General features: G+C 44.1%; 1 protein-coding gene across 1 annotated transcript in view; it reads right to left on the bottom strand.

The window, feature by feature from the left end:
* Nucleotides 1-8,921: 8,921 nt before the first annotated feature.
* LOC145357150 (titin-like) overlaps nucleotides 8,922-26,842 on the bottom strand; it is a 182,327-nt gene continuing 164,406 nt past the window's right edge. Inside the window, exons 18-22 of the mRNA XM_080210307.1 lie at nucleotides 24,395-24,709; nucleotides 19,501-19,824; nucleotides 14,887-14,952; nucleotides 10,916-10,968; nucleotides 8,922-9,233 (exon numbers count right to left, since the gene is read on the bottom strand). Coding sequence (XP_080066433.1) covers nucleotides 8,922-9,233; nucleotides 10,916-10,968; nucleotides 14,887-14,952; nucleotides 19,501-19,824; nucleotides 24,395-24,709 — 1,070 coding nt within the window. The remainder of the gene's footprint in view (nucleotides 9,234-10,915; nucleotides 10,969-14,886; nucleotides 14,953-19,500; nucleotides 19,825-24,394; nucleotides 24,710-26,842) is intronic.

The following is a 26,842-nucleotide window of genomic DNA, read 5'->3' as shown; positions in this document are numbered from 1 at the left end:
GATTGGCCTGACATGTGGCAAATAACATTCACGCTGAGAAAGAACTCGAGGGCACAGCCTCAAAATAAAGGGGGGGGGGGGGGGCTGCAGTTTAGATCGGAGTTGAGGAGGAACTTCTTCATTCAAAGGGTGGTGAATCTCTGGAATTCTCTGCCCATTGGTGGAGGCTGCCTTGCTGAATATCTTTATGTCACCGGTAGGTAGGTTTCTGATAGACAGGGGAATTAAGGGTTATGGGGAGAAGACGGGTAAGTGGAACTGATCCACTTCAGATCAGCCATGATCTTGTAGAATGGCGGGGCAGGCTCGAAGGGCTAGATGGCCTATTCCTGTTCTTATTTCTTACGTTCTTATGTTCTTATTACAACTTGGCTGGGGGAAATACCAGGGTTGTTGCCAAGCAAAGCCAGGAGCAGCGTTGGGAGTGGGGAGGGACAGTTGGGTGGAGGTATTACATGGTGTTTGAGGTGGGAGGGTGGTGTATGTGGGGATTGCAGTACCATCTTAACATTTATAAATCTGGCCAGGCTTTAAAAATAGCTTTTCAATCTTTAGGAAACTAAGTTGCTGTCAGAGTGGGCTCAGTCACAGCCTGTCCTGCCAACGTGACACCGTGGCATTCGTTCCGAGTAATACGGCAGAACAAAGAACAATATAGGAAAAGGCCACCAAGTCTGTGCTGGTACAGATACCTCTCTAATCTAATATGTTCTTGCCTCTACATGGTCCATATCCCTCTATTCACTGCCGTTTCATGGATCTATCCAGATGCCTTTTGAATGTTGTTATAGAGTCTGCTTCCACCACCTCCTCTGGCCGTGCATTCACCGCCCTCTGTGTGAAAAACCTCCCCCTTACATCTCTTTTAAAAAAGCCACCAGTGGTCCCGATGGCTTTGTTTCCCCCTGTGGACATTGATTTCAATGCAACCTTCTCTTTACAATATCTGCGATCAATGTTGTTTTAAATAATTGATGGAGAACTTGCAGAATGATTGTTGTAAAGTCCATAATCCTCACCTGAGATTTCCTCGTGCACCATGTGACCGAAATAACACAAATCATCAGGAGGGTAAAGAGCCCCCAGCGAATCACATTCCAGATAATGAAACTGAGCAAACTGGAAGAAATACAGAATGATTTGAAGGGAATGAGGCAGCTTCATGTTTGAAACATTAATCTCCTCCTTACACTCTGACCTATTGTAGCAGCACCGCACAGACAAGGCACGTTAGCTGGAGCAATCAACTAGAGTTTCACTGATCAACTTCATGATGATTAGATACAGATCAAATGGAGCTGGTTTCATTAAATTTCCTCAGTATATCTGTAATGCTGAGTAAAATCTTCGAAGTAAGAATGTTATGAATTGACTGGTCACTGGGACAGCAACATTGTCTGGTGCAATATAACAATGGTGAGATATCTGTTCAGTGAGTAAGAAACTTCCAATAACATCATCCCACACTGTTCCAAAATAGAATCATATTCCAATCAATATTAACTCTGCTCCTCTCTCCACAGATGCTGCCAGTCCTGCTGAGATTGGGTTGATGGTGAAGTGATTAACATGAATAATGAAAACTGCACCATCGAAGGTGTGGCAAACAGAAAAGGCTCACTTCTTAGTCTGAATTTCCACTGACGGAAACAAGGAGGTGATTTTCTGAGAAAAATTCTCAGTGTCCAGCTAGAATCATGGAATCATACAATCCCGATAGTGCAGAAGCAGGCCATTCGGCTCATCGAGTTTGCACTGACAATCTCACCCAGGCCCTATTCCCGTAACCCCGCATATTACTAATCCCCCTGACAGTAGGGTCAATTTAGCACGTCCCGGGGTGGCTAATTTCATTTAAATTAGGATTACCACAGACTTAACAAATGTATTCAGCCTCTCTCCGGAAATGGGCTGGAGACTGCACGTGCCGGATACCTGGTACCGGTAAGATTGTGAGAGGTGAGAAATTGGACTCAAATGATTTCTCAGCTCTCTGGTATTTTTAGCAGTTCAACACGCCCATCAATGGATGGGAGTGGGGGTGGGGGGGGGTGGGGGGGGTGGTGGTGGGGGTGGGGCGCTGGTGGCAGTGGGTGGGGTTGGAGGGGGGCACCATTTCCATTCTGGTCAGCCACATTACAAAACAATAAACAACTTTGTCTCCAAATGTTTAAAGAACATTTCATCCATTGCATAGAAATCCGTGCCAATCATTACATCCCAACTGAATACATTGTACCTTTCAATATTTTCACATTCTGAGGATTGACAGTAGATGCCATTGCAAATAATATTTGTGCTTGTGGAATGTGTCGTATTTGATGATTCTGTTGTAGAAACTTCACATAAATATTTCGATTCTGTTGAAAGATAGAAATAACATTCAGATTCACCTTTTCAATTGTCGTCAACTGATTCCTCCTTTTGTTCTTTTGTCTCTGACATCATTCACCATCCAGACACAAGAGTTCAGCATTGTGGAGGTGGGGGTAGGGGTGGGGGATGGGTGAATATTTGGGCCTGTCCACTGTGGGCGCAAATCCCATTATGGCCGGAAACTCTTATGAGAAAAACATTTCTTCAAAAATTCAATCACCAAATGGTTTGTTTACAGTCACACTTACCAATACTTTTTATTTGTATCTCATACCTGCAATTCTCCCCTGATCTGCTGATGACTGACACTGTAACCATTTCACTGGATTTGTCTCCCTGGTTATTTGAGGCTGTGCAGTAATATTGATGATGTTGCTGTGTGAAGGATTGACAATGTAGATCCAGTTTATTGGTGTCAGAGATCTTTGAATCTTCAGACGGGGTCTTTTCATACCATGTGTGCTGAATGGGAAGTGATCCCTGGACAGACTCACAGGAGACGGACACTGAGCCCCCAGAGCATAAGGCATTTGGTGGTGTTAAAAATCTAAGTTCAGGAACAGACACGGGTTCGATGGAAAAGAAACAAACATTTAGATACTGACTGAACATCTGAAAATTAAATATTCTCCTATTCTCTGCCCTTCAGAATCTCAGGCGTGGTTGGCCATGTTGGAATCTGACATCTATTCCTCTATGGGGTGGATGCCAACACAACTGATACCATCCAGGACAAACCAGCCGGCTTGATTGGCACCAAATCCACAAACATCCACCTCGACACTCAGTAGCAGCATTGTTTACCATCTACAAGATCAGCAATTCATCAACGATCCTTAGGCAGCACCTTCCAAACTCATGACTGCTTCCATCTAGAAGGACAAGGGCAGCAGATACATGGGGACACCACCACCTGCAAACCACTCATCATCCTGACTTGGAAATATATCGCTGTTTGTTTGCAGTCGCTGGGTCAAAATCCTGGAATTACCTCCCTCGTGGCATTGTGAATCAACCCACAGCACGTGGACTGCAGTGATTCAAGAAGGCAGCTCACCACCACCTTCTCAAGGGCAACTAGGGATGGGCAATAAATGCTGGCCAGCCAGCGATGCCCAAGTCCCATGAATGAATAAAGAAAATACTTAATGAGGGTTTGTGATCGGGACACGGGAGAGAGTCTGGGCCCAGACACCACACGCTGCACTTTAGGAATGCCCATTGCTATCTTCACATCGACACCCATGACGTAGGTAGGAAAAGGGATGGGGATGTAAGACAGAAATTCAGGGAGTTAGGGTGGAAGCTTTGGGCTAAAACAAACAGAGTTGTTATCTCTGGTTTGTTACCTATGCCACGGGATAGCGAGGAGAAGAATAGAGAGATAGAGAGCGTTTGAACTCGTGGCTGAAGGGTTGGTGCAGGAGGGAGGGTTTCAGATACCTGGACAACTGGGGCTCATTCTGGGGTAGGTGGGACCTCTACAAAAGGGATGGTCTACACCTCAACCAGAGGGGTACCAATACTTGGGGGGAAAATTTGCCAATGCTCTTTGGGAGGGTTTAAACTGATTCGGAATGGGGATGGGAACCTGAATTGTAGCTCCAATGTACAGGAGGTTGAGAATAGGGAGGCCATGGATATGGTTTCAAGGTCGCAGCAGTGTATTGGCAGGCGGGAAGGTGGCTTGAAGTGTGTAGACTTTAATGCTAGGAGCATACAGAATAAGGTGGGTGAACTTGTAGTCTGGGTTGGTACCTGGCACTTTGATGCTGTGGCCATTTTGGAGACATGGATAGAGCAGGGACAGGAATGGTTGTTGCAGGTTCCAGGGTTCAGATGTTTCAGTAAGAGCAGAGAAGGTGATAATAGAGGTGAAAGTGTGACATTGTTAGTCAAGGACAGTATTACGGTGGCAGAAAGGACGTTTGATGAGGACCCGTCTACTGAGGTAGTATATGGGCTGAGATTAGAAACAAGAAAGGAGAGGTCACCATGCTGGGAGTTTTTTATAGGCCTCTGAAAAGCTCCAGAGATGTAGAGAAAAGGATTGCAAAGATGATCCTTGATAGGAGCGAAAGTAACAGGGTAGTTGTTATGGGGGACTTTAACTTTACAAATATTGATTGGAAAAGCTATAGTTCGAGTACGTTAGAGGGGTCAGTTTTTGTCCAATGTGTGCAGGAAGGTTTCCTGACACAGTATGTAGATAGGCCAACAAGAGGTGAGGCCACATTGGAATTGGTACTGGGTAATGAACCAGACCAGGTGTTAAACTTGGAGGTAGGTGAGCACTTTGGTGACAGTGACCACAATTCGGTTACGTTTACCTTAGTGATGGCAAGGGACAGGTATATACCGAAGGGCAGAAGTTATAGCTGGGGGAAAGGAAATTCTGAGGCGATTAGGTGAGATTTAGGATACATAGGTTGGAGAAGGAAACTGCAGGGGATAAGAACATAAGAACATAAGAACATAAGAAATAGGAGCAGGAGTAGGCCATCCAGCCCTTCGAGCCTGCCCCGCCATTCAATAAGATCATGGCTGATCTGTCGCTGCTCAGTCCCACTTTCCCGCCCTCTCCCCATAACTTTTAATCCCCTCTCCTATCAAAAACCCATCAACCCGCGTCTTAAAAATATTTAGCGAGGCAGCCTCCACCACTTCAACGGGCAGAGAATTCCAGAGATTCACCACCCTTTGAGTGAAGAAGTTCCTCCTCAACTCCGTTCTAAACCACCCCCCTTTTATCTTGAGGCTGTGCCCCCTAGTCCTATTGTCTTTTTTGAGCGGGAAGAGTCTTTCCACCTCTATCCTATCCATCTCATTCATCATCTTATACGTCTCAATGAGATCTCCTCTCATTCTTCTAAACTCTAACGAGTACAAGCCCAGTTTATTCAGCCTCTCCTCATAGCTCAACCCCCTCAACTCCGGTATCAGCCTAGTAAACCTCCTCTGCACTCCCTCCAAGGCCAAAATATCTTTGCGCAGGTGCGGCGCCCAAAAATGCACACAGTACTCCAGTTGCGGCCTCACCAATGCCCTATACAGCTGCAGCAAGACCTCCCTACTTTTATATTCAATCCCCTTCGCTATGAAGGCCAGCATCCCATTCGCCTTCCTGACCACCTGCTGCACCTGCAAGCTGGGTTTTTGCGACTCATGCACAAGGACCCCGAGGTCCCTCTGCACCGTCGCCTGCTGCAGTTTTTCGCCCCGTAAGTAATAGTCCTTCCTACCATTTTTCCTACCAAAGTGGACCACCTCACACTTGCCAACATTAAATTCCATTTGCCATTTCCTGGCCCATTCGCCCAGCCTATCTAGATCCTTCTGCAGACTCTCCACACCCTCCGCACAATTTGCCGCTCCCCCAATCTTGGTGTCATCAGCAAATTTCGAAAAAAAAAATCAAAATGTGGAGCTTGTTCAAGGAGCAGCTACTGCGAGTCCTTGATAAATATGTATCTGTCAGGCAGGGAGGAAGTGGTCGAGCGAGGGAACCATGGATTACTGAGGAAGTTGAATCTCTGGTGAAGAGGAAGAAGGAGACTTAGGTAAAGATGAGACGTGAAGGCTCAGTTAGGGCACTGGAGAGTTACAAATTAGCCAGCAAGGAACTAAAGAGAGAGTTAAGAAGAGCCAGAAGAGAAAATGAGAAGACTTTGGCAGATAGGATCAAGGAGAACCCTAAAGCTTTCTATAGGTATGTCAGGAATAAAAGAATGATTAGGGCAAGATTCGGTCCAGTCAGAGACAGTAGTGGGAAGTTGTGCATGGAGCCTGAAGAGATAGGAGAGGCACTAAATGAATATTTTTCGTCAGTGTTCATGCAGGAAAAAGTCAATGTGGTCGAGGAGAATACTGAGAGGAGAATATGGATAATATTGGAATAGTTTAGGTTAGAGGGTCATTAGATTGGTTCCACTGGTCGGCGCAACATCGAGGGCCGAAGGGCCTGTACTGCGCTGTAATGTTCTATGTTCTATGATGCTTGGCTGTCAGTCAACCAGCCTGTTTTCAACATTTTCCCATCTGGTAAAGAGAAATACTCAAAGAAAATGACCCAAAAAGATACGGTTAAATGTGCTGATGATTTTTCTCCAGGGATGCACTTGGCAGTGTCCTGGAGATTGAGCTTCAATTCTTGGAGACCCCAGGCCAATTCTGGAGGGTTGGTAACCCTAGTGGGTGCCTTGCCCACGATTGGATCATTCCATCCCCCATTTTGCTACGTTGTCGATGATTTTTTTCCTGCTCTGTCCCAACCGTATGAATGCTGTTTTTAGGCCCAACCTCAAGTGAAGACTTTTGTGATAGCCGATGAGACAGATTTTCAATATTCCTGCTGTTTCAATCCCTACAGTGCAGAAGGAGGCCATTCAGCCCATCAAGCCTGCATTGACATCAATCCCACCTAGGCCTCCTTAACCCAACATATTTATCCGACGAACCCCCCTGACACTAAGTGGCAATTTTAGCATGGCCAATCAAACTAGCCTGTACATCTTTGGACTGTGGGAGGAAACTGGAGATTCCAGGGGAAGCCCACACAGACACGGAGAGAACTTACTAATTCCATGCAGACTATTGGATGGCACGGTAGCACAGTGGTTAGTGCTGCTGCTTCACAGCTCCAGAGACCTGGGTTCGATTCCTGGCTTGGGTCACTGTCTGTGAGGAATTTGCACATTCTCCTCGTGTCTGCGTGGGTTTCCTCTAGGTGCCCCGATTTCCTCCCACATTCCAAAATGTACAGGTTAGGTTGATTGGCCATGCTAAAATTGCCCCTTAGCACTCTGAGATATGTAGGTTAGAGGGACTAGTAGGTAAATACGTAGGGATATGGGGGTAGGGAATGGTTGGGATTGTGGTCAGTGCAGACTAGATGGGCCAAATTGCCTCTTTCTGCACTGTAGGGTTTCTATGATTTCTATTGCTCAAGGCTGGAATTGAACCTGGGTCCCGGGTTCTATGAGGCATCACTGCTAACCATGGTGCTACGGTGCCGATGGTTCCTGGATTCACAACTGTTCCCGTGTGTGACCCCTGAAGGCTCTGGAATTTTTTCAAAAACTACTTTATTGGCTTACAAAAGCATTAGTTTCACTTCCATTCATGACAAATAATAGAAGTTATTGTACAGAGTAAACTTGAGAAATATCTGTAGCATAATAACAAAGAGTAACATCAACTGACGTTGGAAGCTACTGCCTCACCAATCTTCATGACTTCTTTGAGTAACAAACACCTCCCTCATTGACTCTGGTTAGCTTTATAACTTCCAAAATGCATTTGCCAAAGTCCCTGAAGTTATAATCCGACCCAAAGTTCTGACTGTTCAGAGTAAACACTAGGAATTGAAAAGAAACTGTCACAATGAAAAATTCAGTAGAAAAGAGGAACTTGCAATTTACACAATGCCTTTCATGGCCAGTGAAGTATTTTTGAAATAGAGAGATGTAGCTTATGTGCATCACACAATGAAGAACCTCAAATTAGATGAAAAAGCAGATTATCAATTCCATTGATGTTGGTTACAGAATAATTATTCTCACTGGGAGAACTATTTGAACAATGCCGCTGGATTTTTTTTTGATGAGCTAAGGAAGCGGAAGGCGTTTTAGGTTAATGTCCCAACCAAAACAAAAATGACAGTTCCAACAATGCAGCATTCTCTCAGTACTGCAATGAAAGTTCAGTCTGAATTGTACGATCAATCTCAGAGTTAATGCACGACTTTCTGTCATGGAATCAAGACTGAGATGTGAAGCCAAATTTGTTCCCTTAGCCCTTTTGTGTCAAAGGAAAGAAAGTTGTGCATTTATATCATGCTTTTTATGATCACCAGACATCATTCGTCAATGTAATACTTTTGAAGTGCAGTCACTGCTGTAAAGTAGAAGACACAGCAGCCAATCCGCAGATACAAGGACCAAGAAATAGAAGCAGTGGTGGCTACCATGCCCCTCAAGCCCGTCCCACCATTCAATATGATCATGGCTGATCGATGCTAATCTCAAGTCCTTTTCTGTGCCATTTCCCCAGAGCCCTCTATTCCTCAAACTATCAACTATTTATCCATCTCCACTTTAAATACTTCTGACAATCAAGCCTCCATTACGCACTGGGGCCAAAAATTCGAGAGATTCACCAACCTCTGCAAGAAGTATTTTCTACACACCTCACTTTTAAATGATCTGCCCTGTGTCTTGGTTAAATTATGGTGTGCTGGGGTCAGAGGGGGTGAAGTGGGGTGGGGGGGCTTTGGAGTGAGCTGGGGTGTTGATGGGTACTGAGTGGGGTGCGACAAACCTTGGTCGTGGGACCGCTCTCTCTGAATCGATTAACCTGGACTCAGAAACTCCAGGCGAATTGATTACGTTGATATCAAACTGGGAGGAGCAGTGGGAATGCTGAGAACAACTCCAAAGCTCCTGAAGGAGTTGGACAAAAGTAAATAGGTGGGCAGCTCACGGCAGAAGGAATTGAATGGAACTGATATACAGAGAAAGGAGCAGTAAGCAGCAGGAAAGGTTTTCCTAACGAGTGAAGTTAGCATAAACTGTCATTTCGGATTCTTGCGGAGTGAGCAGCCTTGGAGTTTTTGGACTTTTCCGTTGTGGCTGGCTCGGAATGCTGACGGCACTGTAGATGACACTGTCTGGGTTGTTAATGGAGTGACGTGACACTTCACCGCTCTGTGTAGACGTGTTCTTCTCAAACTGCACTGCTGCATATGTGATTCCATCATTATCCAATGGGGTGTTTCTCTTTCTGTGCTTTCCTGCTGCTTTCCTGCCATCGTGGTTAATATGTGAATACACAATGCTCTCTTCCAATGCTGCCAACTGCTAAAATAACAAAAATATCACATTTGTTTCTGATTAACTTGAGTGGTGGATTGTGCTGTTCTGAGACGGAAGTTATTTATCAATTATTCTTAATCAGGTTATGAAGTATTGCAAGTTATTACAAATTATTTACAACAAATTCAGCCCAATTATTATTATTCACTTTTGACCCTAAACATAGAAACATCGAAAATAGGAGAAGGCGTAGGCCATTCAGCCCTTCGAGTCTGCAGTGTCATTCATTACGGTCCTGGTTGATTCTCCAACTCAGTAACCTGTTCCTGTTTTCCCCTCATATCCTTTGAACCCATTAGCCCCAAGAGCTATATCTAACTTCTTCTTGAAAACATACAATGTGCTGTTGTCCAATGCAAAGAATTCCACAAGCTGACCACTCTCTGGGTGATAATATTTCTCCTCATCTCAGCTCTAAGTGGTTTACCCCATTTCCTGAAACTCTGACCCCTAGTTGTGGGCACTCCCACCACTGGGAAATTCCTTCATGCATCTACCTTGTCTCGTCCTGTTTGAATTTTAATAGGTTGTTATGAGATTCCCCCCTCATTCCTCAGAACTCCAGAATCCTAATCAATTCAATCTCTCTTCAGTCAATCCCATCATCCCAGGAAGAGTCTGGTTAACCTTCACTACACTCCCTCCATAGCAAGAACATTCTTCCTCAGATAAGGTGATACAAACAGCACACAATATTCCAGGTGTGGTCTCTCCAAGGCAGCAAGACATTCCTGCACTTGTGTTCAAACCTTCTCGCTATGAACAGTAAGAAGTCTCGCAACACCAGGTTAAATTCCAACAGGTTTATGTGGAATCACGAACTTTCGGAACACTGCTCCTTCATCAGGTGGGTTCACATGAGGAAAGAACAGCGCTGCGAAAGTTGATGATTTGACCTAGTATTGTGAGACTTCTTATTGTGCCCACCCCAGTCCAACGCCGGCATCTCCATATCTTGCTATGAAGGCCAACATACCATTTGCCATTTTCACAGCTTGATGCACCTACTTGCTTACTTTTAGCGACTGGTGTACAAGGACACCCAGGTCTTGTTGCACATTCTCCTCTCCCAATCTATAACCATTGAGATAATAATCTGCCTTCCTGTATTTGCTATCAAAGTGGATAACCTCACATTTATCCACATTATACTGTGTCTGTATGCATTTGCTCACTCACTCAATTTGTCCAAGACACAATGACGCATCTCTGCATCCTCCTCAAATCTCACCCTCCCACCCAGCTTTGAATCATTCCCTCTTTGTCTAACCCCTTTCTATTTCTATCCCCTCTCAACTATTTATTCAGCTTCTCCCTGAATGTATTTATTCTATGTACTTCAACTAACATTTCAAGGTAATGAATTTCAGATAGTGACTCTCGGTAAAGACGTTTCTCCCGAATTCCTTATCCCTTCCATGTAAATTGAGTCATTTCGCATTACTGCATTTCAGGGAAGGCCAGATAATCACAAAAGGGAGAAAGAGACAGAAGGATATGCAGATAGTGTGAGATGGTAAGGGGTGGGAGGAGACTCAAATGGAGCATAAGACCAGCATTAAGCAGGTGGGCTGAATGGCCTATTCCTGCTGCAAATTCTCAGCAAGTTCTGTATCATCCAGCTTTGGAAATTTCCAACTATTCATGTTCATATATATTATCCTTACCAGATTATCATGCGGAGTCTTGTCTCTTCGATGACATAGAATGCCAGTTGAGCCTGAAAATGACAATATAACCATTGAAAGAGCTGCAACAGGAATGGTTAATGTTTAAAACCTCGAAATTGAACATGAGTTGCAAATGTGCATAATCTTCTGGTGGCACAGTGGTTAGCATTGCTGTCTCACAGCGCCAGGGATCCGGGTTCGATTCCCAGCTTGGGTTATTGCCTGTGTGGGGCCAGCACATTCCCCCTGTGTCTGGATGGGTTTCCTGTGGGTGCTCCGGTTTCCTCTCACAGCTTGAAAGACGTGCCGGTGAGGTGCATTGGCTGTGCTAAATTCTCCCTCAGCGTGCCCGAACAGGTGCCAGTGTGTGGTGACAAGGGGACTTTTACAGTAACTTCATTGCAGTGTTCATGTGAGCCTACTTGTGACACAAATATATAAATTTTAAGAGCGGGATTTTCTGACCTTGCTCGCCCTGAAACGGAAAACCCCACCTGAGGTCAACGGACCTCTCCATGGTCCACCCCTTGCTCGTTCCGATTCCCGTGGCGAGCAGGACAGTAAAATTCACCCTAAAAACTTAAAATCTATATTGATGTAAATCACCTACATTGCACCCATGATTCCCAACATGGAGTCAAGAATTGGACTGATAATTATGCAAAATATTCATGACAATCAGAGATAGATTTCACCCTTGCTGTCTGACAAAACAGACCGTCTGTGGAGAAGACACCCAAATTTCATCACATTGATTTGGTTGGCGCGCTGGCACAGTGGTTCGTACTGCTGCTTCACAGCGCCAGGTACCCGGGTTTGCTTCCTGGCTTATGTCACTGTCTGTGTGGAGTTTACTTGTTCTCCCCGTGTCTGAGTTGTTTGCTTTACTGTTTGCTGAACAAATTGATGACTTCACTGTCCAATAAACCAGGCCGTGGGTTTCCTCCGTGTGCTCCAGTTTCCTCTCACATTTCAAAGATGTGAGGGTGAGATGGATTGGTCAAGCTAAATTGCTATTAGTATCCAAAATAGTTCAGGGGGATTGGCAGGGTAAATATGTAATGTTAGGGCCTGGGTAAGATACTCTGCCGGAGGGTTGGTGCAGACTTGATTGGCCAAATGGCCTCCTTCTGCACAGGAGAGATTCTTTTCTTGGGGCAAGATCTGTTTGCCACATCGGCCAGAGGCCCATCTTTGGTTCCCGGCTCAGGTCACTGTGTGGAGCTTGCACGTTCTCCGTGTGTCTGCGTGGGTTTCCACTGTGTGCTCTCCTTTCCTCCCATAGTCTGAAAGATGTGCTGGATAGGCGCATTGACCATGCTAAATTCTCCCTCGGTGTTCCCAAACAGGCGCCAGTGTGTGGCGACTGGGGGACTTTCACAGTAACTTCATTGCATTGTTAATGTCAGCCTACTTGTGACTAATAAATAAATAAATAAAGTAGCATTCTGTCAGATTAACAACCAGGGTGTGAATGTGAAAATTAACTCCTGTATGTTTAAGACGTAATGACAGACAGATTGATCCACTCAATCCTGCGAATGATTCTGTTATCGTTAGATAGGCAAATAAGCCATCACGTGGAGAAATGAGAGGCCCAATTCTCACTCACTCAAATCCCATTAAGACAGAGTTACAATTGGACCCTCAGTCTGGAGTGTCTGCTGACACCACAGTGGGGGTTGGAGGTGGGCTTGCCGAGTTTATTGGATAGCAAAGTCATCTATTTGTTCAGCAAATAGCAAAGTAAACAACTCAGCAGAGCCTATTTAAACAGAGCTCTGTAATGACACTCACTTCTGGAGTGAACCGAGAAACAGCTTGACTCAACAAACAGATGTTCCAATATTGTTCACCTGGCTCAGAAACTCATGCTCTTGAAGAGGAAATATCTGTCCTGAGTTTGATTGCACCTTATTGTAATTGATGTGACTGGGAGACGTTTAGCATTTTAAACCCTGACAGCATTCAATTATCATGGAGTCAAAGAGGTTTACCGCATGGAAACAGACCCTTTGGCCCAACTTGCCCATGCACCCTTTTTTTTAAGAACCCTTAAGCTCATCCCAATTGCCCGTATTTGTCCCATATCTCTCTATACTCATCATACCCACGTAACTATCTAAATGCTTTTCAAAAAACAAAATTGTACCCACCTCCACTACTGCTGGCAGTTTGTTCCAGACACTCACCACCCTCTGTGTCAAATATTGCCCCTCCGGACAATTTTGTATCTCTCCCTCTCGCCTGAAACCTATGCCCTCTAGCTTAAGACTCCCCAACCATTGGGAAAAGATATTGACTACCTTAATGTCAATATATTATGATACACTATTGATTATCTATTAATTAGGATGGCCAACTGTCAAAAATCAGCCTTGCCATTGAAAGACCAAAGCCTGTGGGTGGTGGGGGGAAGGGGGGAACCTTCCCATTGTGCCCTGCCGGCTGATGGGCTCGCTGAGAAACAGATCCAAACCTCACCCCCTGTATCTCACTTTGACCCAATCACTTCATACTATACGCCTCTACCATTCCCAATGCATGGAGGGTTTTACTTCCAATAGAGTGCAAGGAGTTATTTGTTGTTTCATAACAAGAATAATAACTTTGGTATTCATGGTCGTTTGGTTGTGTTGAAAAAGGGATGCACTGTTGAAACTTTAGGCCATACACTCGTCAGGACAATTCACAAGAATAACAATAGTAAAGGGAACAACAATTTATACTGTATGTGAAGAGAGGGTGGATTGCTTTGAAAGAATGTCTCTTTATTCAGCAATATTTGCTGTATACTGGAGAATGACACCCGGGAACATGGAGAGTTTGAACCAACGCAGCTTCACTTACAGGTATGTGTTGTCTTACATGGCTGCTCCTTCTCAGCTTGTTTCCCATGGTAGGGAATTGAGAAGTCATTTCCGGTGAATACGTGATTGAATTAATTTAACAGCGTTTCAGTAAGGATTAATACAAATATATAACAATATATACTCATTCGAATTCAGAGGGGACATCTTATAGAAACGTCTAAGGTTATGAAGGGAATAAGTAAGAAGTTGTTTCCACTGGCGGGTGAAACTAGAACTAGGGGGCATGGCCTCAAAATAAGATGGAGCAGATTCAGGACTGAGTTGAGGAGGAACTTCTTCACACAAAGGTTTGTGAATCTGTGGAATTCCCTGCCCAGTGAAGCAATTGAGTCTACCTCATTGAATGTTTTTAAGGCAAGGATAGATACATTTTTGAACAGTCAAGGAATTAAGGGTTATGGTGAGCGGGTGGGTAAGTGGAGCTGAGTCCACAAAGCCATAATTTTTTTGATTGGTGGAGCAGGCTCGAGGGGCCGGATGACCTACTGCTCCTAATTCTTATGTTCTTAAGTTCTTAATATTCATGTGCCAACCCCCGATTGATATCATGTACCATCCAACTCAACAAAGGCTTCTACTCTGCTTTTGAATGGACTTACCATATATTATGTTGATCTTTCTCTGCACTCCAGTTACAACTGTAACATTATATTCTACACTCTCTCCTTCCCTTCTCCCCAATGTACTCTGTGATTTGATTTAATCTGATTTATTATTGTCACTTGTATTAGCATACAGTAAGAAGTATTGTTTCTTGTGTGCTATACAGACAAAACACACCATTCAAAGAGAAGGAAACGAGAGAGTGTGTGTGCTTTGGGTTTGCTTTGTCGATATAGTGCACAAGAAACTATACTTTTCACTGTGTCCCAACAGATGTGACAATATTAAATCAAATCAAATCAAAAGATATGCAACTTAATTATGCTTCCATGTTCAATTTGTGTTGACTAGAATGAGAATACTACAATCATAGCTGTTTACTGATACATATAACAACTTATATATTCTTTATTTTCTGTGACAAGCTACTGACATATACTGAAATGATTAAAAGGAAATAGAATCTCACCCTTGTTGTTCTGCCTCAGGTACAACAGGAGAGAAACAACGAACACGATAAGAATGGCCCCCAGCACTGCGAGCGCAATGTAAATCTGACTGTGATACAGAGAATAGGAAAAGGTCAGTGCAGGTTCACAACTGTTTCATGGCCATTCGGTTAAAGAAATATTTCAAGGATGACATTCATAAATTTGTTTTCATGCACTCAGGACATTCCGAAGCATTTTACAGAAAATGAAATCAAGCTTTGGTGCGCAGGAACTATTGTGACGTGACAAACCTGGCAATTAATTTACACACAGCCTGCTCCCACAAACAACAGTTAGATAAATGAACAAATACATTGTTTAAAAACAGAAAATGCTGGAAATTCTCAGCAATGGCAGCATTTGTGGAGAGAAGAGCAGAGAACCACTCAAAGGTCCATTAAACTCGGGCGGGATTCTCCAGTTTTGGGATGAGCGTGGCTGAAGAATCCCACCCAGGATCTTTCAATTATGCCCCCCCATCAAAACAGATCAGGAATCCCGCTGGAGGCTGGCATTTAACTAAGCTGCATCCCGCTACTGGGATGCAAATGGAAGGTCAACTAGAAACTCCCCACTATGTCCAATTCTCTGTTATGCCAGTGGGAACACACACCAGTCCAGAACACGTCTGGTCCAGCGTGGCATGAACATTCAAGACCTGAACAAAGCTTGGGGCAGCCTTCAGGGATTGTGATGGAGTCCGCTCGTGACCCTGGCTCCTGAAACACCATCTCAATGGGTGGGCAAAGTGTCTATCAGGTGGATCTTCCAGCTTCAGTGGGAGTATCCACCTTCCAGCCTCAGAGTGTTTCTGGAGGTCCATTTTCTTTCTTCAAGGGATCCATCCTCTTTCTTCAATGATAACTCAGTGATACCTGATGCTGTTACAATATGTCACCCGCATCTGATAGTGGGACACATGCCCTCAAGTCCACCCTGCCAAGGAAGACGTTGCAAAACCCCCAGGTGCAAAATTAATTGCACAGTAAAAAAAATTAAAGTTTATTTATTAGTCATAAGGAGGCTTACATTAACATTGCAATGAAGTTACTGTGAGAATCCCCTAGTTGCCACACTCTGGTGCTTGATTGAGGGAGGATTTAGCATGGCCAATGTAGCTAAAAAGCACGGCTTTCGGACTGTGGGTGGAAACTGGAGCACCTGGATGAAACCCACGCAGACATGGGGAGAGTGTGCAGACTCTGCACAGACAGAGACCCAAGCTAGGTATTGAACCTGGGTCCCTGGCACTGTGAGGCAACAGTGTTAACTGCTGTGCCACGATGCTGCCCTCTTGGATGGAAGATAAGGCCTGGTTTGCCATTGAGCTGTGCAGTGGGAAACACTGGGTAAGACAATTCTGCCCCTTATTTGTAATTTCCATGACAAAGAATTGGACCTTGGTTGGAATGCTGACACTACAGCACGATGTGGGCCCGGCCATCATTTCCATTCTGATCGGCCACATTACAAAATAATAAACAATGTCATCTCCAAATGTTTAAAGAGCATTTCACCCGTTGCACTGAAATCTGAGCCAGTTATTACATCCCCAATGAGAACATTGTACCTTTTATTATTTTCTGATTCTGAAGATTTGGTGTGGCTGCCGTTGGAAATAATAGTTGTGCTAGTGGGATGTGTCGTAGTTGGTGATTCTGTTGTAGAAACTTCACATAAATGTTTAGATTCTGTTGAAACAGAGGAATAACATTCAGATTCACCTCATTTTCACTTGTTGTCAACTGAGAGAGTGTCATTGTGAAATGGAACTTCAGTCCTTGAGGAAAGATCTGATTTCTGTGTAATTTTTCCCTCTCTGGTCACAATAGAGAAGCGGCTGATATCTGGCCCATTTTTACTGGAAATTTCATTTTATTCCCCATATCTGAGAGTTGGTAGTGGACAGTTACTCATGGGCCAGTTAATGAGCTCAGATTGGTGAATCTCAATCCAGATATCCCCCTTTTTGTCATTAATTTCTCATGAATACATTAAACCGTCACTTGCCACCATTGAGAATGGTCATCACCTGGGGTCAGTTTTATGAGCTTGCTGTCACAAGGGGAATCTTCACTCACTGACCGTGAACATTACAAACCAGCCAGCGATTTTCTGTCCGTTTAATTAACATGGTCCATGTTATCGGTGGGAGACCCTCTCCTCTCCACCGTTCACCCAAACACCCTCCACTAGGCACTAATTGTCTCAGAGCATTTTAGTAAATCATTTGTTCCAAAATGTAAGGAAGATATAGCATTGCTTTTGCAGTTCTTACAATCTCCAGTAGCAAATGGAATTTCTGGCCATTTTGCTCTTTTTTTTAACCAGAACAAACACTGGGAAACATGTTTCTCTCACTCTGCAGAAAACAAAACTGCAACATTCACATAGATTAAAGTGGAAGGGTGTAATTTTAAAGAATGGAGATCTTTCACTCATGATATTCCACAGGGATCAGCGCTGGGACCTCTGCAGTTGGTATATAAATGATCTGGAGTAAAATGTGGGTGGTCTTATTCATAAATTTATGGACGACACAAAGATTGGTGGAGTTACTGATAGTGCCGCGGATTGTCAGAGGATAAAACAAAGTACAGATAGATTGGAGACTTGTGCACAGAAATGGCAGATGGAGTTTAATCCGGACAAATGCGAGGTGATGCATTTTGGAGGATCAGGTTCAGGCATGAACTATACTGTAAATGGTAGAGCCCCTTAGGGACATTAACATACAGAGAGACCTGGACATGCAGGTTCACAGTTCGCTAAAAGCGGCAACACAGGTGGCCAAGGTAATTAAGAAGACATGTGACATGCTTGCCTTCATCGGGTGGAGCACTGAGTACAAGTTGCATGGGAAATCATGTTGCATCTGTATAAAACCTTGGTTAGGTCACATTTGGAGTACTGCGTGTAGTTCTGGTCACCAGACTACCAGAAGGACATGGAAGCTATGGAAAAAGCGCAAAGAAGGTTCATAAGGATGTTGTCCGGCCTCGAGGGTGTTGACTATGAGGAAGGGTTGTTATCGGACAACAAATTTTATGAAATTGGGCACACAAAATGGAAGCAAACTAAAGCTACCCTCAGAGCCCTCCACTAAAAATCACAAAGTAACAGACACTGATCAGTAGGCAAGAGCATGCTTTTAGAATGCAAATAAGGGCTAGCACATACGGGAAGCTGGACAGGATGGCACCTACAGGAACTAAATCTCCACCCCATCAAAATCAGCACTTCTAAAACAGTCAAACAACCCATGGAGACACCTAAAATTAGCATAGTTAAGGAAATGTCCCTGGCCCCTCAAATCTCTTTTGAGATCAATAACACACCTATGGTTCAAACCCCAGAGATTCTGGACCATTAATAACCAATCAGACAAAAACGATGAACACACACTTAAAACAATTGCTCCAACACTCGAAAACATCGAGACAGGATGGCTGAAGTCAAATACTGTAATTAATGGATTAGCATTTGAATTGTGTACGACACCGAAGTTCAGGTATAACTGTAGCCCGTTGTGGGGGAATCTTTAGAGCGCTTTCGGGACAGTCCGATTGTATGTCCTGACTGCGCTTCTCCGTTGACGTGAAAGAAAATAAAGCTGTGCCGTTACTGAACTTCACCCTGAGTCCGTAGTGGTCGTTTCGTATACTCGCGCTAACAGGGTTGAATAAACTAGAATTATTTTCACTGGAAAGATGGAGACTGAGAGGAGATCTGATAGAGGTCTACACAATTATGAGCGGCACAGACAGGGTGGATAGTGAGAGGCTTTTTTGCAAGACGGAAGTGTCAATTACAAGGGGGGACAGGTTCACGGTGAGGGGGAGATAATTTAAGGGAGATATTTGGGGGGAGTTTTTCGCTCAGAGAGTGATGAGTGCCTGGAATGCGCTGCCAGAGGAGATGGTGGAAGCAGGCACATTAGCAACATTTAAGAGACATCTGGATGGGTACATGAATAGGGAGGGATTAGAGGGATATGGATTGAGTAAGGGCAGAAGATTTTTTAAAATTTATTTGAGGCATCATGATTGGCAGGGGTTTGGAAGGCCAAAGGGTCTGTTCCTGTGTTGTACTCTTCTTGGTTGTTTTTAAGCATTTTTTTTTGGGGGGTGGGTGATGGAATTTGAAACATTTCATTTTTAGGACAATGAAATTTTCTGGAGTGATGGAATTTTATAGCCCAGAGCGAAGAGATTCTGCCATCACTTTACTGCTGATTCACTGGAGGATCTTCCCAGTTAATCTCATTTCATTGTCCTTTCCTCAGACACTCATTAATTTACTTTCTTCGCTCCTCTTTCGTAAAGTATTATTGAACTTGTTTGTCACCTTATTTGAGTTAGGCACTACACATGCCATATCGATTTGCGTTAGTTACATGCTCCTAATTTCTCCCTTTGTTCTTTTGTCTCTGACATCATTCACCATCCAGACACAAGAGTTCAGCATTGTGGAGGTGGGGGTAGGGGTTGGGGATGGGGGAATATTTGGGCCTGTCCACTGTGGGCGCAAATCCCGTTATGGCCGGAAACTCTTATGAGATAAACATTTCTTCAAAAATTCAATCACCAAATGGTTTGTTTACAGTCACACTTACCAATACTTTTTATTTGTATCTCATAATTGTAGTTCTTCCCTGTTCTGTTGATCACTGACACATTAACCATTTCACTGGATTTGTTTCCCTGGTTATTTGAGGCTGTGCAGTAATATTGATGATGTTGCTGTGTGAAGTTTTGACAATGTAGATCCAGTTTACTGGTGTCAGAGATCTTTGAATCTTCAGACGGGGTCTTTTCATACCATGCGTACTGAATGGGAAGTGATCCCTGGACAGACTCACAGGAGACGGACACTGAGCCTCCAGAACTTGAGGCATTTGGTGGTGATAAAAATCTAAGTTCAGGAACAGACACGGGCTCTGTGGAGAAGAAACAAACATTTAGATACTGACTGAACATCTAAAAATCAAATACTCTCCTATTCGCTGCTCTTCAGAATCTCAGGCGTGGTTGGCCTTGTTGGAACCTGACATTGACTCCTCCATGGGGTGGATGCCAACGCAATTGATCCAGGACAAACCAGCCTGCTTGATTGGCACCAAACCCACAAACATCCATCCCCTCCACCACCGACACTCAGTAGCAGCATTGTTTACCATCTACAAGATCAGCAATTCATCAAAGATCCTTAGACAGCATCTTCCAAACCCATGACTGCTTCCATCTAGAAGAACAAGGGCAGCAGATACATGGGGACACCACCACCTGCAAGCCACTCACCATCCTGACTTGGAAATATATCACCGTTCCTCCGCAGTCGCTGGGTCAAAATCCTGGAATTACCTCCCTTGTGGCATTGTGGATCAACCCACAGCACGTGGACTGCAGTGATTCAAGAAGGCAGCTCACCACCACCTTCTCAAGGGCAACGAGGGATGGGCAATAAATGCTGGCCAGCCGGCGATGCCCAAGTCCCGTGAATGAATAAAGAAAACACTTAATCAGGGTTTGTGATCGGGACACGGGAGAGAGTCTGGGCCCAGACACCACACGCTGCACTTTAGGAATGCCCATTGCTATCTCCAATGCTCCAGCCAATTAAAGGCCAGGGACTGAGCTCATTATCCAATCAGGGAGAGTGGGTGGGGTCCTGGTGATGGAGGGTCTCACCTGGCTGAGGTGGGAGTTGCTGATCTGAGAATGGAGACAGTGAGGGGCAAGCCCGGGTGAGTTTACTTTATCCTTGAAAATCCCACAGCTGCCTGACCCTAATCCTGACCGGACAATGTGGCCTGTCTGCATTGCTAACTGAAAACCCCAGTTGGCATGGCAATGAGATCTTATGAGGCCCCATTGGGAAATTTCTTCCTCGTGTTGACTGTCCACGCAGTTACTTTTGAATGTAAGTCAATGATGATCAGAATTGTGTGAGTTTTTATTGCTGCACTTTCCTGTACAATAAAAAATTTGTACTTATTTAGTAAATCTGCTGAAATGGGCAGTTTTCCAATAAAGTTATTAAAACTCAAAACCAAAGACCATCAATTTCCAGGAAACTTAATTTCAACAGAATGGAAAATGTTTCCTGTAGAAACTGAAGGAAATATTTCTGACTGAGTTCTTTGCAATCAGCATGTAAACAGTTAAAGTTCTTAAACCAAATTGGCACATTCATCCTTTTAAATTTCCAAAGCTGTTACAATCAATTGTGTGAGAAAAAGAGGGTCGTACATCCACCCTTACTCATGTGGTCACAGCAAACCCATACCATTAGTATTTGTCTAACTTTCTGATGAGACGTGAGTCGTGTCTTCCTGGAACGGAACAATGGCCGGAATTTTCTGACTGCTCACACCAGTAGGATTTTCCCATCCCGCTGCAGTGGGAACATGGCGGTAAGATCGCGCCCTATGTGTCTGGAACTCTCTCCATTGTGATGAGGAAGTACATATCTTCGGCTGTGGGTTGGAAAAAGGGTGGTGAACAGCACAGGAAACAGGTGTTGCAAACTCAGTCACTTATCACATATGTCGAGTGAAATTTTATGATAGGTTTGTCCGGGTTTACATTGTTCACTATAGTTATTCTTAATAACTATTGGTTGTTGCTGCTTAATGCTCTCGAACAATATATAGGGCCCTGCTCTGGGCTGATAACTGCTGGGGTAGTGAGGCAGCCAATGGGTTTTGAATGTAAGTCAATGATGATCAGAATTGTATGAGCTTTTATTGCTTCGCCTTCCTATACAATAAAAACTCCACATCTATTTACGAAATCTCTAAGCACCTTCTGAAATGGGCAGTTCTTCAATAAAATTAATAAAACTCAAAACCAGAGACCATCAGCTTCCAGTTAACTTAATTTCGACAGGACAGAATGGGTTCAATCTACTTTGCTGATTGCAACAGACCTATTTTTTAATCCAAAAGTATTTCGTTTGACATAGAATATTAGCAAGTTTTTTTTGGTGCTGGGATAATCAGGAGATAAATGCAAAATATTGCAGATGCTGAAATCTGAAACAAAAACAGAAAAATGCTAGAAAATCTCTGCAGGTCTGACAGCATCTGTGGAACAAGAGTAAAGCCAACATTTCGAGCCTAGATGACCTTGAGCCAGCTCTGACCAAAGGTCATCTCGACTCGAAACATTGGCACTATTCTCTCTCCACATACTGTCAGACTTGCTGAGATTTTCCAGCTTTTTTCTTGTAACAATCAGGGGATTTGCTATAAGCACTGTCAAATGTTACATCTTCAAACCAGATTTCCAAAGAGAGATGCAGCACATAGATAGACAGACAGCAGAAACATAAACTGATCTTGGACAGTGAAAATAGATTGTCAGTCAGTCAACCTGTCGCACTGTCAAACCGCACAGCAGACAGAACCTTTCTACAATATGTTTAATTTTAGCAACATAGAGGAAGCATCTTCCCATTCAGGAGCAGGAGTTACAACACCTGCATGGGTTAGCACTGCTTCTCCACAGTGCCAGGGATCCCCGGTTTGATTCTGGCCTTGGATCACCGTCTGTCTGGAATTTGCACATTCTCTCCACGTCTTGCCTGGGTTTCCCCCGGGTGCTGCGTTTTCCTCCCACGATCCAAAGGTTAGGTTTATTGGCCATGCTAAATTGACCATAGTGTCAGGGGATTCGCAAGGTAAATGTGTGGGGCTACAGGGATAGGAGGTGGGATTGTGGTTGTTACAGACGCAACGGGCCAAATGGGCTCCTTCTGTACTGTAGGGATTCTATGAGGATTTATGATGACTTTCACCTCCTCCCTTCCCCCTGTCCAGGGGCTGCACATCTGAGAATCATTCCTAATCAGTTACCTGTGGCGAGTATCGAGAATCTTCAGTTTGGAAATCAAGAATGGGAGATTTATTTACAATAAATGATCAAGTATTATCTTTTCTTTCGAGTTAAAATTGAATGTTTCAATGATGCCAACACACACTCGCGCAAGGAAGAAACTCTAAAAACGAACATGAATTCAGAATCTAATCTGACAATTCCATCACTGAGTAAAGGAGTAAATGAGAATGAAAAATCACCACCCAAAAATCAAAATAGAGGTTCTTAAAATCAAAACATTACCCATGAACAAATCTCAAGAAGGCCCTGTGAAAATAGCGATGATTTTGACTCTGATCTGGAGGTTTGCTTGGGATAGTGAGTGGGATTTTCACCGAGTTGTTTTAAGTGAAGCAAAGTTTAAAAAAATGTCCTCGTCCACTTTGCCACCCTCCATGTCCTCTCATGAAGCAAATGCTCCTTTACCCACACCCAGTCAGAGCTCGGATCTGCCCTTTTGCCCAATCCCGATGCCCCCAAAGCCCCTTCCAGCCAAGCCCTTCCCATCCATCCACATCTTTTGTGGGCTGTGAGGGATGACGGATGGAGGGCCCTTGGTGTTTCCTGGGACAAAATCCCATGACATGAGGGGGACATTTTGAACAGTCTGTCACCACACTGCATGGCACAGTTGTTCGCACTGCTGCCTCACCACGCCAGGGGCCTGGGTTCGATTCCTGGTTTGGGTCACTGTCCGTGTGGAGTTTGCATGTTCTCCCCGTGTCTGCATGGATTTCCTCCGGGTGCTCTGGATTCTTCTGACAGTCCAAGTGATGTCCTAGTTCGGCGCATTGGCCATGCTAAGTTCTTGCTCAGTGTGGGTGACTTGGTGCTGGATTTTCACAGAAACTTCATTACAGTGTTAATGTAAGCCTACTTGTGACTAATAAATAAACTTTTTTTTTAACTTTGACTCTCCGTGCATATCTTCTTGTGCCGACTGGCCTGTATCCAGTCCACAACCAACACCCCCCACCCCTGTCCCCCGCAGCAATGACGATCTCGTCATTTGTGCGCAGTTTCTCCCGAGGCGGGCAGGTTGAGTTGGGAATTTTCCAAATTTTCCCGACCTGCCTCCGGAATGAAAATCGAGGCCAATGTCTCAACAGTTAATAAAGAGGCTGCTTTTACCATCCAAACAATGTGACAACTCCAGGTTAATTCACTTGTAAAGTTGGACTCTGTTCGGCTGACCTCAGTATCTTGAGTCACCCATTATATCAGGAAGCCTCTGGATCTTGGTCAATTCTTTGGAGGGATTCTATAGGGGAGGTGATGGCCCAGTGGTATTATTGCTGGACTGTTTGGAAACTCAGTGAGTGTTCTGGGGATTTGGGTTTGAATCCTGCCATGGCAGGTAGCCGAATTCAAATTCAATAAAAAGTAACTGGGATATAGAATCACCTGATGACCACGAAAGTGTTGTCATTGTCTGAATTTTACTTTTTTCCTGAATGCGAGCTCCCGACATTGGATTTATATGACGTAAGTCAGTTTCCCCAACGACTGCTTCTAGCTGCCAGACTCTGCACTGCTGGGGATATCGGAGCTGTCTATGTTTCCCCATGGATAAAACATGAATCGAACATTTCAGTCGAGGTGAATAAAGATAATCACTGAGAAACGTACCATGAATTATTTGAAGCTCGACAGCACACAGTGGAATGAGACGCCCAGCTCTTTCAATCCCACAGCTGTACCATCCTGCATCTTCTGCGCGAAGATCCTTCATAGTGACAATAAATACTCCTCGTGTCTTGTCATCTCTGATTGATATTCTGCCCTTTCGCCAATTTATCTTTCGTACAACCTTACACTGGCGAGCCCTGCTGCTACACCAATATTTAATATGTGACTTGTACACTGCATCATAGTGACAATTTATTGTGATCGCTCTTCCCACAATTCCTGTTACTTTCTGTTCTGCCCACAATGCACCTGAAACTGAGGAGACAACATTTCAGAAATTGAACAGGAAATAATTGCTTCATTCAAATACCTACATTCTTATGAGTTAAACACCATGCAGATTAACATAATCATTAAATAGAGATTTTTCACAATCTCAGAATGTCCCAAATTATTTCACAATCAATGGTTTACTTTTGAAACATTTTGGGGTATTTTCTTGACTCACAGGTAGGAGCTGGGAGAGCGGAGGGGAGCTGGAAATTGAGGTTCTGCCTCACACTGTGGGGTTTCACTCAGTGTGTGACTTCATCAAAAGATTTTTCACACAGAAATAGACATGGGGCAGCACAGTGATTAGCATTGCTGTCTCAGAGAGCCAGGGACCTGGGTTCGATTCCCGGCGTGGGTCACTATCCGTGTGGAGTTTACTCGTTCTCCCCGTGTCTGCGTGGTTTCCTCCAGGTGCTCTGGTTTCCTCCCACATTCTGAAAGACGTGCTGGTTAGATGCATTGACCTGAACAGGTGCCGGAGTGTGGTGACTATAGACCTTTCACAGTAACTTCATTGCAGTGTTAATGTAAGCCTTGCTTTTGATTAATAAATAAACTTTAACTTTTAGACCCTTGTACAGACCTGAGAATTTTGGGACGTTGCCAGTGGGTGCGTTGGGGGTTAGACATGAATTTGATGCTGGCAAGGAGGGATATTTGGATCGTGGGTGGGCTGCGGATGTCAGGGAGTTATCTTTGCAGGCCTTGGTGATGGGTGGCCTAGGGGAATGGCTGGAGGTCTGTCGGGATTTAAATGCCTCCTGGGGAGGTGAGTGGAAATCAGGGGGTGGTTTGGGTCAACTCGGGGAAACAGAGTCCTTTTTGTTTGCCGTGGGGTGGGGTTTGGGGGTGGTGAGAGGTCTGGGGAGGGTGAGAGGGGGATGAAGGGAGTGTGGAAAACTGGAAGTGTGGTGTTGTGTGAGGTTTCAGCAGAATTTCCATCTTCTCAACGTTGTTGCTGCAACCTGTACTGCAGGAGGAATTGGAGATGATGAGAACCTTGCTGACAAACATAGAAAGGAAAGAGATTGAGGTTTGGTCAGGGAAGATTCAGAAATTTGGAGACTGATCACTGAGCAGGACCGAAGGAACTTAGAAACTAGAAACAGGAGTAGGCCATTCGGCCCTTCGAGCCTGCTCCACCATTCATTTTGATCATGGCTGATCATTGAATTCAATATCCTGATCCCCTCTTCCCCCTACATCCCTTTGACCTCTTTAGCCCCAAGAACTATATCTAATTTCTTCTTGAAACGTTTCAGCCTCAATTACATTCTGTGGGAGTGAATTCCACATTCACCGCCCTCTGGGTGAAGAAATTTCTCCTCACTTCAGTTCTAAAAAGTTTACCCCTTAAACTATGACCCCCTAGTTCAGGACCCCCCCACCATTGGGAACATTCTTGGTGAATTTACCTTTTCTAATCCTGTTAGTATTTTATAAGTTTCTATGAGATCCCCCTGCATCCTTCTAAATTCCAGTGAATATAACCCTAACTGACTTAGTCTCCCCTCATATAAACCACATCCACTGGTTCTCCTCAATCAAATCTACCAGTTACATCCTCAAAGAATTCTAATAGTGTAATCAAGCATGATTTAGCTTCTGTAAATCCATGCTGACTTTGTCTGATACCACTGCCTTCCAAATGCCGAGTTCCTAAATTCTTGATAATCGTCGCGAGCAACTTCCCCTCGACCGACGTTAGTCTCACTGGTCTATAGTTCCCTGTTTTGTCTTTACCTCCCTTTGTGAACTGCGGGCTTACATTAACTATCCTCCAATCTGTAGGAACCAGTCCAGAGTCTAAAGAATTCTGGAAAATGCTCGCTAATGGATCTACTATTTCCTGGGCCACTTCTTTAAGTATTTTGGGATGAAGATGATCAGGACCTGGAGATTTACTCACCTTCAATCCCATCAATTTTCTCAAAACCATTTCTCTACAAATGCTGATTTCCTTCAGTTTCTCACTTAAGCACGTTTCTCTCCATACTTCAATTACATTATTCATATCTTCCTTTATGAAAACTGAAGGAAACTACAAATTTAATTCATCAGCCGTTTCTTTATTCCCCATTATGAACTCTCCTGTTTCTGACTGTAAGGGCCTAC

This window comes from Carcharhinus amblyrhynchos, chromosome 22, assembly GCF_965287045.1.
Source record: "Carcharhinus amblyrhynchos chromosome 22, sCarAmb.v2.hapA, whole genome shotgun sequence".
Taxonomy (NCBI): domain Eukaryota; kingdom Metazoa; phylum Chordata; class Chondrichthyes; order Carcharhiniformes; family Carcharhinidae; genus Carcharhinus; species Carcharhinus amblyrhynchos.
The sequence above is the reverse complement of the archived record's forward strand: the minus strand, read 5'-3'. Positions and strand labels throughout refer to the sequence as shown.